Source organism: Delphinus delphis, chromosome 2 (genome assembly GCF_949987515.2).
Source record: "Delphinus delphis chromosome 2, mDelDel1.2, whole genome shotgun sequence".
Classification (NCBI taxonomy): Eukaryota; Metazoa; Chordata; class Mammalia; order Artiodactyla; family Delphinidae; genus Delphinus; species Delphinus delphis.
In genome coordinates, this window is record NC_082684.1 from 77,633,916 (window position 1) to 77,651,681 (window position 17,766).

At 46.7% G+C, this 17,766-nt stretch overlaps 1 protein-coding gene across 1 annotated transcript in view; it reads right to left on the bottom strand.

The window, feature by feature from the left end:
• Window positions 1-17,766, bottom strand: part of RYR3 (ryanodine receptor 3) — a 361,766-nt gene that overhangs the window by 126,751 nt on the left and 217,249 nt on the right. Inside the window, exons 39-43 of the mRNA XM_060002247.1 lie at window positions 16,118-16,391; window positions 13,757-13,871; window positions 12,129-12,258; window positions 10,872-10,975; window positions 6,985-7,120 (exon numbers count right to left, since the gene is read on the bottom strand). Coding sequence (XP_059858230.1) covers window positions 6,985-7,120; window positions 10,872-10,975; window positions 12,129-12,258; window positions 13,757-13,871; window positions 16,118-16,391 — 759 coding nt within the window. The remainder of the gene's footprint in view (window positions 1-6,984; window positions 7,121-10,871; window positions 10,976-12,128; window positions 12,259-13,756; window positions 13,872-16,117; window positions 16,392-17,766) is intronic.

The following is a 17,766-nucleotide window of genomic DNA, read 5'->3' on the forward strand; positions in this document are numbered from 1 at the left end:
TTCTTTCAGTTCTCAGAATGGAAAGACTTGTGGGTCAGCCCTTGTCTTTACCAGCACACTGAAATTAACTTAGCTCTTTCCGAAGCCACCAGCATCATGGAATTTGACGGAACGTGGACCACAATGTCCAAAAGAATTTGAAAAATTAGGCTATGAGTTCTATTGAGTTTGCTATTGAAATTCATTTGCCAAATTAGCCTTATTTTATCTGAATTTCAGGTCTTCAAATCTAAGCTAATTGGGTTGGAGCTACAATGGACCCAGGAAGCCGTCGCTTGATCACTGAATTGTGGTCAATCCGTGGGGGATGCAGAGGGCGCCCTGCAATAGGAAGGAACTGAAGTGCAACCATTGATGCTAACTGGAGAGGGGACCAAGGAAAAGAATTTCTCAAGGCTTCACAAGGTAGAGAGGATGGCCTGATTAGAAGAGAGAGAACATTCTCTTCCTAATTACCTGTAGTTCAGGAAGTTGGACTGCCAACCAAATCCACAGTGGGGAAGCTGAATACTGACCTTGAGGGCATTTTTCAAGGGAGAGAGAGATCTGAGGTAAGCTAGCTTTGCCCAGGGGCTTACAGCAATGTTTTTGCTGGAGTTCCAAATGAATAATAAGCTTAATAGCAGTGTGTATGTTCACAGAGCCTTTCTTCAAAGGCTCTCAACACTGCCTTCGCATTAGGACCTTCTTTTCAATGTTCCTAAGAAGTTGGACGGAAATGGGATGATTCTCCCCATTTTAACCAGAAGCGGTCATTCTCGCCACAGGGATGATTAGGAAGGATGAAATGATTTTACCTTCCGCCCATCGCTTTTCTTACTCTCTCTATTCTAAACACAATCCCTGTTTTAAGTTCCTTTGCCTGGAGCTTTGCCTTTCTCATTCCTTTGACATAAAACCTTGATGTAGGTAACTCCACTTCATCCTTCAGGACCAGCTTAAGCTTGGAAGCCCCAGAGTCCTCTCAAATACCCTATCCTCTTCCTTAAAGCACCGCACACAAGTATAATGAATGAATTGTTTGTACCTGTTTCTACTTTTCTCCCTAGACCGTATATTTAATAAGAACAGGGTTCATGTCTGAACTATCTAACCCTGTATGCTCGAGCCTCTTGTTAACATCATGTAGAGGTTTGAAATGATCAGACGGAACGCTGAGGGTGACTCTCCATCACTGCATTATCAGACCAATTATCAGCCTTTGTTTGCAGGAAGCAAGGCTGTCCGTTTCCTAGGATTATAAATTTGAGGACATCTTAGACATTTTAATCCTAACCATCCCCGGTCATCAGTACCAATCACACTGAAGAATGGTTATTACATCTTTTTCTAACTCTAAAAACATGAATATACGAACCAGCTGATTCTTTTAAGCATTCATTCCTACTCTGCCCTTCAAAGCTAACATGCTACTTTGTACCCTTGATCCTAAAAGACTTTTCTTCCATTGTTATTGAGACATAAATGACACATCCTAAAAGTTTCATGGCTCCCAGCTCAACGCCCCCCAGTATGCTCTCCCCCAACTACTCTGTTAAACTATGTCCATTTCTTTCTTCAAGATGTTATTCAACATTTGCCTTCTTCCCCAGGCATTCCTATATTCACTTCACCAGATTCCAATAAGCACCATCACTTCTGGCCTGCCAACAGTCACACGTCTCACTACGTAGGTAGGTGTAGTTGAGTTTTTAGTATGTATGTACGTTGCCGATAATTTTACTTGGGTTTGCTCTGTTTGCTGCTTTGATTCGTAAGTGACTTCAGGGCAGAACTTCTAGAGCATGTCTCCTGTCACTTCTCATAACCCCTCATGTACTCTTCACATGTCACATGATGGATGCCCAGCTTATGACCACTGATGACCAAGCTGCCTAGGGAAACAAGATTCAGCAAAGCTAGGACATGCTGTGTTCCTCACAGATAAGCTTGTAGCCTGAGGAAGATATCACTAAAATACTCCGAGGACGCTAACGAGGCACAGAATTACTTTTGCTTTCTTTTTGAGGCTTTGTAAGGAATCTTTTCCTACTTGGTGCTACATTAGGAAGGGGTTAATCAGACACCCAGACACATCTGTGTGTACACTGGCTATAAAGTTTGCAACTCCTGGGTTAACAGAAACTTGTCAGCTTCAGGACTCCTGGCGTTAAACACAACCCAAGGCTTCCCAGCAAGCTAATAAAAATAAAGTGGAGAAAATGATATGCTTTAAGAAGAAGATTTAACACCAACTGTAATAGAAACTAGTAAAATAATGTTAGAAAGAATTTTCTAATTCTATTATTTTGATATAGCAAGAGCTTTTTAAAATTTTTTTACTTTTTTAAAACATCTTTATTGGAGTAAAATTGCTTTACAATGTTGTGTTAGTTTCTGTTGTACAACAAAGTGAATCAACTATATGTATACATATATCCCCATATCCCCTCCCTCTTAGCAAGAGCTTTTGATTTGCCTTCAAAAAAAAATTTTTTTTTAAACATTAGCACCAAACAGAAATTAAATAATTCCACAATTACTGATCAGCTCAAAGGAGGAAATGCTATTTCTCCTTGTTCATTAGGGAGGAAGTGTTATCAAGGCAATACTACATAATGGTTTGAGTACAGTTTGGCCTCTGGAGCCAAACTGCTCTGGTTCAAATCTTAGGAAAAGTCTTACTAGCTGTGTGATTCTGGGAAAGGTACTTAATCTCTCTCAGCAGAGGGGTGTTTATCCATAAACTGATAAAGATAACTGTAACTAACTCATTGGATTGTTGCATCAAATGAAGAAGTTAATACATATAAAATTGCTTTGAACCATGCCTGGCACATGAAAATGCTAAGTGTTAGCTGTTATTACCACCGCCACCATCCTCACCACGCACTACCACCTACCACAGTCACCCCTACAACCCACTATGACCGCCTGCCACCCAGCCATCATATACCACTACCATCACCCACTATGACCACCCCTACCATCACTCACCACTACCCACGAAACATTATCACCACACGTACCATCACTAACCACCACTCACCTCGATCACCTCACAAAACCCACGATGGCTACCACTCAACCATCATATCCCATCATCACTGCCATCACCAATCACTACCCACTATTACTACCCTCACTATGACTCACCCACCATCACCACCTACCACCAACCGACCCCCACCATCACCCATCACCCACCATAACCACTCCCGTTATCTATCATGATCACCCATAACACCTTCATCTTTCGCTGCTGAGAAGAGGCCACAAAAGTGGCCGGGAAGTCCTTTGTAATCACCTCTTAGATATAAAGCCTTTGAAATAAAGATGTAAAGACAAAGAGCTTTGAGACCCCAAGGAATCTGTTTATGAGAGTCTTCCCATTTCAAATGTCCTAATACTCTTGTAAGGATCACAAAAACAATGCCAACTAACACAACTGTAGGCTTACTACATTTCTGGCAGTGTGCTGATCTGAGTTCTCCATGGATTACTTCATTTAAGCCTCACAACAACTCTGTGAGTTATATGCAACCCCCGAGGCTAGGGAAGTTTTAGTAACTTGCCTAAATTCACAGAGCTAGTGATGGAGCCATATCTGAACCCAAGATACTCCAGCCTCCAGCCCAACCTCTTCCATGTCATTCTGCTGTGACTGAGCCACTCTATCTCCTCTAGGTGCTCAACAAGATTCTAATTTTTTCTTTTTCCATACTTGCCATCCCTCTCTCTCTCATGCTCTCCCCTGTGACAGTCCACTCCTACCATTTCAACTGCAGGTGACCCGCAAGTCTACTCGGTCCCAATCTGTTGCCTGATTGATCTCTATCCTATTGCCCCAATTAGGGGCATCTCCATTTGGGGTTTGCAAATCATTACCTGAATCACACAAGCTCATTACCCTCCGTCTCAAACCATTTTCTCCTTTTGACCATCCTTATTTCTTTTCTCCCTACCCTTAAATCTCTAAGCTTCAGGACTTCCCTGGTGGCATAGTGGTTAAGAATCCACCTGACAATGCAGGGGACAAGGGACACGGGTTCAATCCCTGGTCCGGGAAGATCCCACATGCCGTGAAGCAACTAAGCCCATGTGCCACAACTACTGAGCCTGTGCTCTACAGCCCGTAAGCCACAACTACTGAGCCCGCGTGCCACAACTACTGAAGCCCGTGCACTCCAGAGCCCACGCTCCGCAGCAAGAGAAGCCACCGCAATGAGAAGCCCGTGTACCGCAAAGAGGAGTAGCCCCCACTGGCCGCAACTAGAGAAAGCCCGCGTGCAGCAATGAAGACCCAACACACACACACACACAAAATCTCTAACCTTCAAAGTGACTTCTGTTCCTTTTCTCCCAACATACCCAGGGCCCAGCCACCAGAGTCATCGCCACCAGCGAGTCCTGTAAGTTCTGTCTCTGCAATTTATTTCCAGCTGATCTCCTCCATCCCATTCCCATCACCACCATTATAATTCAGAAACTCATTATCCTAACCTGGGCACAGAAGCTCCCGGTGGTTGCCATCAATCTCTCTTCTTTCCCAGTTCTCTGCACACTGAATCAAGACAAAACGCTTCAGCTTGGCATTTAGATTCTCCCTAGTATAGCTGCCTACCTACCTTTTAAACCTGGTCTCTTACCACTGTCAACCATGTATCTATCCTCTAGATCAGCCAATCACTGCGTTTCCTAAGCATGTGTGCTTTAGCTCTCAGGCCACTGTTCAAGCTTCTCCCTACCTGGATCACCTCTTCTGCATCTCTGCATCTGGAAATCTGACCCTTCAAAGCTCATCTCTAATATCACCTCCCCCAGGAGGCTTTTTCTGATCTCAACAGGATGTGAGCTTCCCCTCGTGAAATCCTCTATCACTCTGTCCCTACCTTACTCCACTCCTTATTACAGTGACCTCTCTCCATGCCTGTTCCACTTACTAGACTGTTAATTCTTTCAATGCAAAAGCCAACATCCTTTGCCAAGACCAAATGTGGCCTTTATATAATAGAGACACAATAAACATTAAAGTGCACATATCTTCCTACTGATGGTCTAATAGATTTGCTAGAATGTATTGCATTATGAAATCGTACTGCAGAGAATATATTAAAAAGACATAAAACAAGCTGAAAGCAAAGAGGGTGGACCAAATGCTTTTGGTTTAGAGTTTAGCTGAATATGGTAGTACCTAATAAGCATAAGGAAGTTTTGGAATTTGGCCATCCAGGTAAGACCATAGCCAGTGGACTCCTCTACCTTCATAACCCATGTGGACAGTCCCACTAATTGACTCATAAAGCACTTGATCTTGACTGTGAAGGTGGCCAACATGAATAAATGGGTCCTGCCTGTATCTGGTTTGTGTCATACAGTCTATTTACATAATTTGGTGACATTTATGAATCTTTAAAATCTAGTTAACAAAAAATTTCCCTTTATTACCACAGTAACTCTGTGCTAATTCTGGACATGCAATCATCTGGATTAGAAGTAAGACAGACTATTAGAGGATGCTCTGAAACTGGCCTCAGAGGAAGAAAATGGAGTTTAGCAATGCTGATGATGGACAGACAGGAGGGACAGTGATGAACACGCAGAGAGAAGCAGAAGGCCCGAGTTCCTACAAACTTGGCTGGATGAGTCCCAGGGGAACAAGAGGTAGACACCTCAAGGTCTGTCACCAAGTCAGGAAACGGGAAAAACCGGGACAACGGAAACCATTCAAGTATTAAGAATAGAGTGCATTATGGTGTAGGAAAATAAGCGGGGGGGGGGGGGGGGGGGGAGGGGAAGGAAGACAAGAAGAACACATGGGAATATAATGATCACGTCACACCTATATATATATATATACACACATATATATACATGTATGTGTATATATATATATTTTTGCGGTACACAGGCCTCCCACTGCCATGCCCTCTCCCGTTGCGGAGCACAGGCCCCGGACGCGCAGGCTCAGCGGCCATGGCTCACGGGCCCAGCCGCCCTGCGGCATGTGGGGTCTTCCCGGACCGGGGCACGAACTCGTGTCCCCTGCATCGGCAGGTGGACTCTCAACCACCGTGCCACCAGGGAAGCCCCATCGCCAATATATTTTTAGGTGAATTCTCATAGTTAGAAAAATCGGCATGATTGTTTATTAGGTGCAATCCCTCTCTGTGATCACTTAACCGGCCCAGCTGAATTTGTTGGCCTGAAACTCCAAACTGGGAAAAGGGCGAACTATTTTAACTATAACGTAAATGTAAGTGAATTAGAATTTTAGCAGAATCTAGGGAGACAAGGTACAGTTTTAAGAAAGTAGTTTACTTATTTTACACAATATTCGGCACATTAAACTAATGAAAATACAGAATTTGTGTCAACTTGGAATTCACTATAAATGAGAGGTGACTTGTATCAATATTAAGAAGAATAATGTTTAGGGTTTCTATAGCAATTTTTTTCTCCTGGGAGTTTAGTTACCTTTAACAGCGATCAGTTATTCCTGATTTTTATTCATCCATCCATCCATCCATCCATCCATCCATCCTTCCTTCCTTCTTTCCTTCCATCCATCCAACCATCCATCCATCCATCCATCCATCCATCCATCCATCCATCCATCCTTCCTCCCATCCATCTATCCATCCATCCAACCAACTAATAGTCTAAGGATCTGGAGGCACACTTGCATTTAATTCTGTGAAACAGGTGAGATCAAGATATTAATAAGCCCCCTCTTTTAGGAGAAGAGGTACAGAGAGGTGACAAGCCCAAGCCCACGCAGTGAGTTCCTTGCAGGCTCTGGCACTAGAGCTCAGGACTGTCCATTGGATTCTACTCTTGATCTTTGTCTAGCCTGATTCTCCCTGAGATTTTTCTTCCAGCTGCCACCTACCTATAGAATCTATCATATTTATGGAGAGGAAGCAGTGCAAAGGATTTCCTTTTCCTAGTATCCACCACAATTATGCCATCCTAGGTCTGAAAACATGGAAAACTGAGACTCACTGTTCACGAAGACGGCAAACCTCAGGAAGGACAGGTAGCGCTCCCCTTCAATGGGGTTCCAGCCGACATCAGGGTATCCTTTGGCCAGAAGCATGGGGCAGCTCTGTAGGCCACAGCCTGCCAAGTAGGTCACCACCTGCCAAGAACAATACAAAAGTAAGTGCCCAGCTTTTTTTTTTTTTTTATGTGAGTTTTTTACATAGCTATACGGCAGGCAAAATTCTGTGAACTGAAGGGCTTTCATTTACCTAGAAGCTAGAGAGAGCCCAGGACTTTCCAGGTAAATAATTTAGTAGATTTGAAATTGGAACCTTTTATTCTTTTTTTTTTTTTTTTTTTGCGGTACGCGGGCCTCTCACCGTTGTGGCCTCTCCTGTTGCGGAGCATAGGCTCCGGACGTACAGGCTCAGTGGCCATGGCTCATGGGCCCAGCCACTCTGTGGCATGTGGGATCTTCCCAGACCGGGGCACGAACCCATGTCCCCTGCATCGGCAGGCGGACTCTCAACCACCGCGCCACCAGGGAAGCCCCCTTTCATTCATTTTTGTTTCCAAGCAGTTGACGAGACTGATGATCACTGCTATGTAGGAACACTCCACGTGCTATAGTTCCATGGATTTTCCAGTTCTGGCAAGAGGGATCTGCCATTTAAAAGTAGGCCTAAGTAGGGTGTCTCTGGGGAGGCAACAGTGGATGCAGGCTGGCCATGTTCATTTGGCCATGCTATTTCAAGACCAAAATGTTCAGTCACTGGTTGACTGGGTGGGCCTTCAACTAATCAGGGGTCCCTAGGTAAGTTCTGGCTCAACAACAGCTGTCCCAAGTCAGGAGTTGAGACGTTCAACGTGGGACGGCTAGCAAAGAGGTCATGGCCACTTAAGGACTAGGATGGGTAGTGTGTTCTCTTCACTTCCAGGTTACCAGACACTTAGCAGAAGATCTCAGCTCTGCGATCTGGTAGAATATTTTCGAATCTCCCTACTTTTCAGAAGGTACCAGGCTAAAAGCTTAGCAAATAGACCTCCTGTGCTTGAAATGCAGTTGTCATTCTAATTTAGCCTCTGATATTCTATGTACGCGGGGAGAAGAGGGGAGTCCATCGTGCTGTTAATCTTCCAAGTCAGGATGGTGTTTTCAATTTTTAGTCCCCAGGGCCTAGCACAGAGTAGGGGCTCAATAAACATTTGGCAAATGACTCATGTATTTGCTGACAGCACATACTCTAAGTCATTTTGAAAGACTGATGGATCTAAGTCAAAACTCAGTAAGAAACTATCATCACACTTTTTCCTACTTAAAGGAGCGAGAATATTATTATGCTTGGAGTTTAGATTTTGTTTGGTCTTAAAAATGTCTGGAAAAGGGCTTCCCTGGTGGCGCAGTGGTTAAGAATCCGTCTGCCAATGCAGGGGACATGGGTTTGAGCCCTGGTCCGGGAAGATCCCACATGCCGTGGAGCAACGAAGCCCATGCGCCACAACTACTGAGCCTGCGCTCTAGAGTGTGTGAGCCACAACTACTGAGCCCACGTGCCTAGAGCCTGTGCTCCACAAGAGAAGCCACCACAATGAGAAGCCCGCGCACCGCAACGAAGAGTAGCCTCCGCTCGCCGCAACTAGAGAAAGCCCGCGCACAGCAACGAAGCCCCGATGCAGCCATAAATAAGTAAATAAATAAAGTCCGGAAAAGCATTAATAAAAGCAGGAATTAGGCAGAGTTTTCAGGGTTACAGGTGCAGGGCATTTCACTGGCCACAAAAATAAGTGCTCGTGTGTGTGTGTGTCTGTGTGTGTGTGTGTGTGGTTGCTGTTCCGTCTCAGGCCTGATTCCTGCTGGGATACATAGAAGGGTGGAACGGAATGGCAGCATTCACTGGTCCTTCGCCTTCTCCCCCAGGGACCACACTTGGGGCGTTTCCTGACACTGGTCTGAGTAAAGCCTGCGCACTTTGCTGAGCCACGAGAACCACCGGAAAAGGAGGCAGCAACCCCATCATCCTCCTCTACAGATTTCCCTGGGTCCCCTTTCTCCCCTCTCCCTGCCTCCTGGCCTCCACTCAACATATCTTGCATCTTCTGAGGGAGGCTTGTGGTCCCTGTCGAGCAGTATCAACTGAACAGGTGAACGAGGCTGACGCTGGGATGCTGGGCACTGAGGCTTGTGGCACTGTCTTGTCAAAAGAGAACCGTTAACTGCTTTTAAATACAGGTGTCAGTTATCATCACAGCACCCAGATAAAACCCGTGATATTTATTGCTGTCTAAATGTGTGAGGAGCTGAGCCTGACTGAAGTCTGTCCCACAGAGGCAGAGGCCAGGAGTACCCAGGGCATTTACGGAGCAGCTATCACGTATCATGCTGCTGGGTGCAGAGCTGCTGAGTCCCTGCGTGTATGCGGGCAGGGGGGTTGTCTTGTTTCTGTTCCAGTCAGTTCTTCTTATTGAAACCAGAAAGTGTTTTCTAACATATGAACGGTGTTGTGTTGCTCCTCTGCTTGAAGCCCTCCAGTGGCTTCCGTGGCTCCAGGCTCTACAGGGAGGTCCCATAATGTAATAGGTAAGAGCACGGCCTCTGGAGCCCAGTGCTTTTGACCCCTGGCTCTGACACTTACAAACCCCACGACACTGAGAATGCTCCCTAATCTCTCTGTGCCTCAGTTTCCTCTCCTATAACTAGGGCAACAATAAAAAGGCTTGTCCTGAGGGTCATGTGAGTTAATCCCGAGTGGGGTATGTCACACAGTGATTCCAGAGGAGAGTGGACTTCTGTTATTAGCAGCGATGGCAGCACAAGGCCCGTTCCTTTCTGCTCGCACTCTGCGCTCTGGTCACACCCAGCTTTCCGAAGTTCAAGCATGCCACGCTCTCCTCTCTGAACTTCAAACATTCCTGGCACGCGCTTCCCCGCGATGTGACCGAGTAGCTTCTGCCCACGCTGGGGGTCATCTCTTTGCTGAGGGCCTTTTCTGATCCCCTTGTCAGGGTCAGGGGCCCACTCCTAGGTGCTCCCAAACCCACCACGCGGTGGACGACCTTCTCCTTGTCCCCCTACTAGATTGCTCCTCTCCGTACTCGGGAAGTTCACTGGCAATCTCGTCAGCTGTCTAGTCAAGGAAACAGTCCCAAGACAGGACAAATGATGGAGGCGAGGTGGCCTGACCCCCACCAGGAGTGCACTTCACAGTCCCGACGACGTGGGGTAGCTCAGTTTCGTCTCCTCTGTCCACGGAGAGGACATGTGTGGGCCCTCTTTATCTTTAGAGTAATTATACCGTTTTCTGTCATGTCACTTTCTTTAGTGTATAAACATGTAAATTCGATGACACAGAACTTTATTAGGAACCACAGGTCTCTGGTGGGCCCATGCAGACCAGTGAGGCTGGGCCTTCACACAAAAAGAACACACATGTCCACATGTCCATGTCTGTGGAGCTGGCGAGCCCAGACCACAGGAGATGCTTGGTCCTAATTATCACACAGCTGCCAGTGACTCACATCCATGTGTGTGTGTATATATATATGTATATATATATATATATATATTTTTTTTTTTTTTTTTTTTTTTGCGGTACGCAGGCCTCTCACTGTTGTGGCCTCTCCCGTTGCGGAGCACAGGCTCCGGACGCGCAGGCTCAGCCGCCATGGCTCACGGGCCCAGCCGCTCTGCGGCATGTGGGATCTTCCCGGACCGGGGCACGAACCCGTGTCCCCCGCATCCGCAGGTGGACCCTCAACCACTGCGCCACCAGGGAAGCCCCCCCCCCCCATATTTTTGTCACACGCTAAAGAGGTTCTGACAGAGACCCAGACTTCCGTCTGCTTCTCCTTGGCCTGGCTGTGCTGTAGGCAGTGGGGAGCAAGCACAGTGCCTCCCCAGGGCCAGTTACCTTCTCGAGGTCTGGTTCCTCTAAGCCCAGCGCTAACTCATTGTTGTCCATCACAGAGGAAGCAGCCACGTCCAGCGGGGTGGATCCTCTCATGGACGGGGAGGCTGAGGAAGGAGGAGAGAAGGAGAAAGAAAGAGAGAAAGAGGCCATCTAGCGCTGAGCTGAGGTTGCAGTGCACAGTAATGGCCAGGAGAGGGCAGCAAACACAAAACCTGGATCACATCGCTGTCCCCCGAGGGGGGCTGCCCACCCAATTTAAGAACAGCTCTATTTGCTATCTTTCCTCCCCACACTCATTACTGATTGTGAATATAGCTTCAGTTAGAAAATCAGTTCATAGGATCAGCTGGGACCACGTATTTTCAAGTGCTTTTCTAACATGGAGGTTCTTGGGCCCCCATTTGGTGATCATTCAAAAGTCTCAGATGCCACTTGATCAACTAAGCTCACATAACTTGGCCATTTCTGGGGTCACCACCTAGAGTTAAAAAAAGCCTCAAACAGAATTAGCTCTTACAGTTAAATCAGGTCACCAACGTTGTCTTTCGTTTCCTTTGTTTGGTTCTTAGGCTAGAACTGAGAAAAACTTCAGGTGGCATTTTATAAAAAGGTTGGTCCGTGTATGGTTGCCTTTGATAAACAGGAAAACTGAGATGTCAGATTTCACGTGCACGTCATGTGTGTATGTGAGTCTTCCACACATTCATCTGGTTTACGTCCACAACAGTGAGTGAGGCATGTGCACGCGTGGGTTTTCTAGCAGTGGTGATAGATTTACACTCTTTGCCCATAGTTGCTCCTGGCCCGTCTGCCTTGCAGCTACGAACGCACTGGCTGGTTGGCTGATGGGACAGGCGTGCAGCCCAAGAGGGGACTGGATCCATGACCTTGGTCTCGTGAGCACTGCTCCCTGGTCAGTTGAATGGGCTGGGAGGCGCTCTATCTCCAGACTACACTCACAGTCTCAGGCACCATTTCATACACCATGAGCCACTGGTCTCCAGAGAGAAGAGTCAAACTGTGGCTATGCTGACGCAAATCTGTCACCAGCGCTGGTCGGCAGCAACCTCTCTACTTAGGTTGGAGAGCGGAGACATGGTATTATTATCATCTCACCTGTTTTTAGATCAGGCAGGGTTCCTTCTTACATTTAAAAATACCATAGCATGCATGTGACTTCTTTCCCTTTATTGCCTGAGTGGTCAGCAGGGGGAGGGTAACCTCTGAGCCAACAGCAGACGTTATGATGTGACCTACCTAGGCCAACACTGCTATTCTCCAGCAGGTAACTGAGATGCTCAAACATGGCCTTCTGATTTTGTCGGCTAATTCGACAGAAATAGCACAGGAAGCGGCAACAGCTAGCAACCATCTTTGGAAAGGCAATCTGTAGGGAGAAGTAGAAAGTGTCAGGGAGAAGAATCTATCACGAGGCCTTTCTGAAAAGGCTGACTTCAAAGAGTCTTAGGGTGAAGTCTTGCAAGCTGCCAACAGTTTGGAAAATGAATTTTCTCCTTACTTCCAGATGGTTCCAAGACTGATTCATAGGAGGGACAGAGAATACACACCTAAAAGAGGCTTCTAAAAATACTGAGAGCTAATTATAATTCCTGAAGTATCTTTTCTTTCAAAGAAAATAGATGTCAAACCAGAAACCCAGTCATCCTTACATGTCATGAGAAACTGTACAACCCTACATCAGACTATTCTAACTAGGAAGGGAGCAGACAGAAAGGCAGATGGGTGGTCACAACAAACAAGACCCAAAACTATGATCAAACCTGAGTCTTCTGGGTAAAGATTGGCTCCTACAGTTGTAGCAGTCCCCAGAGCATCACCGTCTCAGACTGTGAGCCTTCCCCCTACTTCTGTCCTTGATAACTACTCTCCTATGGGCTCCTATAGTACTCGTAATATGATTCTTACAATTTAGCACTGAGATGCCAACTTCTATTACCATCTACAGTGCTTGGCTTCTCTGCTTAACAAAGTAATTAGCATCTCCAGGGCTTGGCCACATCTTCCGTCCGATCAGTCATGCTCAGTAAATGGTATCAGTGTTGGCTCAGGACCCTAGAAAGCCCTTAATTTCTGCCTTTAGAATCACGGAGGCTCTGGAAGCTCCAGTCTGCCTGCCTGCTGAGGCGTCCAGACATTTGCTCAGGGATCTCCTGGAGAGAGTCCACTTTCAAAAGAGACCGGAGGGAAGGAAGTGAGGAGGAAAGTAAGCCTGGCTCCTCTTCCTACCTCACAGCGCTCGCCTGTCAATGCTGGTGGGGCTGCTTCCTAGGATCAGGCACTTCGGAATTTCCGATATTTGAAAACACACCCCATTGTCTACCTTCAGAAGCTCTCTAGCTCTGAAGAGGACCCAGACAAATTGGGATACAGGCCCAGGTGGGCCCAATCGGCACTCCCTGCCCCTTGGCAACTAGGAGCTCCCTCTGACAGCAGGCTCCTTATGGGGGAGCTGGCCAGGAATTCCAGCATCGTCAGGAACTTGGCTCAGAGAGGAAACACGCGTACTCTGGTGGGAACACTGCCAGGATCGTTATTAAAATCGTGTTCTCCTTTAGAACAGCCTTCTCCTGACACAGCACCAAACATAGCAGGCTCCTAAGTGGGGCCAGAGGCATTCCATCTCCGAAGGAGCAGGGCTGCAGAGGATGGGAAGGAGACTAAGCAGCCCAGTGGAATGAGCGAGAAGAACTCCTACACTGGCTGGACCCCATCTCAGGGCTCCTTCCTGGCTGTGTGCTCATCCCCGCCCCCTCCTTGGGAAGAGTCACTAGGCAGTTGGCACCAGCCATGTGGCTGTGAAGAGGTCCCCTCATGTGTCCCTGCCCAGGGGTCAAGTTCTGGTTAAATTCTCCTCGGAGCATTACCTGAGATTTCTCTGCACCCAGCACGTTCACCATCACCTCCATGACTGTCTCGTGCATGCCAAGGACTCGCATGAGGTTGGGGTGCTGGTAAAACACTTTGTTGTTCATTATGTCTCTAGGGTAATCAGAGAGAGAGGTCAGCCCTTGCTGATTTCAACGCTACGACAATTCAGGGGCGAGAACACACAAATGCACAAACATACTCGGGGTGAAGTAATGTACATGTGACGTGCTGGAAAGATGCTAAGAAGGCACTAGGTTGGTGAGAATATACATGGAGGGCCTTTCTTTAGCTGAAAGGAATATTTTGTGCTCCTTTATTTCTACTAAGTGCTCTCTTTCTTTGAAATATTTCCTTCTAATGACATTAAACAGTTGTCCCTTGCTTTTTTTGCTTGTAATAGTTTTGAGACAGCTCAAATCACTGGATTTCTCTTCCTCTGTGTGCTAAGGGTCTTCAATTTTCCGTTCTCTTGTCCTTATATCTATGCCTCTATGTACCTCAGTTACGCAAATGGTAGGGCCGTACCCTTTCCTTAAGGCAATTGTGTATTAGGTACCAATGACATTTTTGGACAGCAGTGCTAAAAAATCAATGAAATGATCAACAATGAAACATAAAAGGAATTATATTTTTAAGTCATTCAACATAAATTCACATAATAAAGCTGCAGGCAAATCAAAACACAGAAGCAGCCTGTGACGGGGCTGTGGAATCCCTCGCAGGTGGTTACTCTCTGCCCATACCCATTCCCCCAAGGGTTGCAGCTGTTAAGAGGAGACACAATCAGTTTTTAGCGCAGCTGTGTCTACTGCAAGGGCTGGGGGAGAGGCTAATTCTGTGGCTTTTTTCTCTTTCCATAGAAGTCTCTTCATCTCTATTATAAGATTCCTCTTTGGAAATGAGTTTAAAAAATGCATGCATCTTCCCCCGACTCCCAGCAGGTGTCCTCAGAGTCCCTGCTCTGGGGCTCAGTGATGCTCCTTTACTCTGCAGGCTCGTGGGTGGTAGGATGGAACAGCCAGCGGCAGGAAGGTTGTAGCTCTAGTGCTTGATTTTAATCAAGTAAAACTGTGGGCTGGTCAGTGAACCTTGTGGGGCTTCAGTTTTCTCACCTGCAAAAGGGAACTATGCTACCTAATTAAAGGAAATCTTTTTGATGTCTAAAATGTGATCTTGCTTGTGGTACATATATACAATGGAACACTACTCAGCCATAAAAAAGAATGAATATTTGCTACTTTCAGGAACGTGGATGAACTTGGGGGGCATTACGCTAAGTGAAATAAATCAAAGAAAGACAAATACTGTATGATATCACTTATATGTAGAATCTAAAAAATATAACAAACTAGTGAATACAACAAAAAAGAAGCAGACCCACAGATATAGAAACCAAATTAGTGGTTGCTAGTGGGGAGGCGGGGAGGGGAAACATAGAGGTGGGGCAGTGGGAGGTACAAACTGTTGGGTGTGAGACAGGCTCAAGGATGTATTGTACAACACGGGGAATTTAGCCAATATTTTGTAATGACTGTAAATGAAAAGTAACCTTTAAAAATTGTATAAAATAAAAAAATTTTTTAAATGATGAAAATAAAAATAAATAAATAAAATGCAATCTTTCTGGTGACGTGGCTTCCAAGGAAGAACCACGAGCTACTGTCATTGGGAAAAGGTCTCAAAGAACTGAAGAAAATGACTCCACATCAGTCCTGAAAAAAGGGAGGAATTGGGCTGTAATTTTTCAGAGGGAAGTCTCAGAAGATCTCCAGTCAAAAACTCAAGGGCTCAAAACGTTTCTCTCTTGTGGAGTTGAACACACTGCCCCTTCCTCTGGATTTTTTCATTGCCTCCCTGGGGCTACTTTTATCAGATTCAAACTAAATATCTGCTTTTCTCCAAGATTCCTCCCCACTTCTTCTGGCCATGCCCCTTCATCCCCAGTAGCCCACTGTCTGGTCTCTCAGGTTATCGAAGGTGACTGATTTAACGAGCACATAATCCCATGAGGGGTGAAGTCAGGATGGGGGCACACGTAGGTTTTATGTGATTTGCTTCCAGAACTGCCATGTAGCAAGTTGAACCAGTTTTCCCACCGGAAGTTTCTTTTTTTTTTTTCGGTATGCGGGCCTCTCACTGTTGTGGTCTCTCCTGTTGCGGAGCACAGGCTCTGGACGCGCAGGCTCAGCGGCCATGGCTCACGGGCCCAGCCGCTCCGCGGCATGTGGGATCTTCCCGGACCGGGGCACGAACCCGCGTTGCCCGCATCGGCAGGCTGACTCTCAACCACTGCGCCACCAGGGAAGCCCTCCCACCGGAAGCTTCTTGGAGAACCTGCCCTTATGGGAATGACCTACCCCAGCCCGTTGATCATGAGCAGCTCCTCCTCCTTGCCCATCCGGACACTAAGCAGGCAGCGAATCTGGCCCAGGGCAGCCAGCAGGCTGATGGTGTCGCTCACGGAGGCCTGGCTGATGGTGTAGGTCTTCCGCAGCGCCTGCAGCAGCTCCCCGATGCTGTCGTACTGCCTCCGCAGGAGGTTGAACATCATCCGAACCAGCTCTGCATCCTGGATCTGGTCCTCCTGGGCCCAGCAGATCATGGTCTGTGAGATGAGCTCCTTCAGCGTCGCTAGAAGGACAAGAGGAAGGACCAGTACTGAGGCTGTCAAGGCTCAGGAGAGCTGCATACTTCCGCCACGTCATTCAGTGATAACACACATCATCAGCTGGGCAGGGTTAAAAAATTCTTTTTTTAAGGGTGGGGTATGGCAGGTAGAGAAGTAGAACATATGACCAAAAGGCAGGACCGTGAGCCGTACTATAAGAAAAGAGTATCTCCACTTTGAATTGAGAAACCTAAATATTCTATTTGGATTAAATGACATTAAATGACCTTTGAATGATGCTGGATGTAGAAGACGAAATAAGACGCCTTCTTGCCTTCAGGGTGCTCACAAGCTGGTTCTTTACATTTTCATTTTGACTTAAAAGTTACATTTTATCTTTATTTTATAATACAATGTAATACGCACTAACATGGATGCAAGCCCCACGGGATAGAGTGGGGAGTGAGTGATTCTGGATGGATGAAAACATTAAGAAGACATTGGTCACTGCTTCTTTAGAGTAAAAGCACTATTAAGTGCTGGGATTTCTCTACCATAACTGCTATTCTCCAAGTGTTCTAAAGATACCACGTACCACGAACTGAGTAAGCCATGCCATTGACTCAAGAACTCTAAAATATATTTGAGTTGACACAAACATAAAAGTACATTAGGGGATGCAGAGAAGTAGACTGACAACACTCTTTTAGGTCCAAAGACTTTGCAACACTGGACATCTGGTTGTGTTGTCCTGGATCTTTTTTTTTTTTTTTTTAGGTACGTGGGCCTCTCACTGTTGTGGCCTCTCCTGTCGCGGAGCACAGGCTCCGGACATGCAGGCTCAGCAGCCATGGCTCACGGGCCCAGCCGCTCTGCGGCACGTGGGATCTTCCCGGACCGGGGTACGAACCCGTGTACCCTGCATTGGCAGGTGGACTCTCAACCACTGCGCCACCAGGGAAGCCCTGTCCTGGATCTTTGGCAGGAGTCAGCTGACATTATGTCAGGGACTAATTTCACAGGCATCAAGAGAGAAACCAGTATGACTCTGAATTCAAAATTTATCAGGGCTCACGCTGGTTGCACAGAAACACCACTGGCTGCACAAGTAAAGGAAAGACGGCTGAAGTGGGACTCAAACCAGCACTGGGACCTTCAGAGGTTGAACTGAATAGCCCCTGAGAAGTGCTGATGGGCACTGGTGGGGGAAGATGACCAAAAGAGAGAGGTAGATCTGTGCAGGAGGACAGAGTGATAGGGGGCCCTGCCAGAATGTCTGGGAAGGCACTGCTCACCCCTCTCCACGTCATACACATTTCCAGAAGACGCCCTAACGGAAGTTAGAAATGCTGCTCTTATAACTTCATCCAAGTCCAGCTCTGCCTGTCACACTCCTGC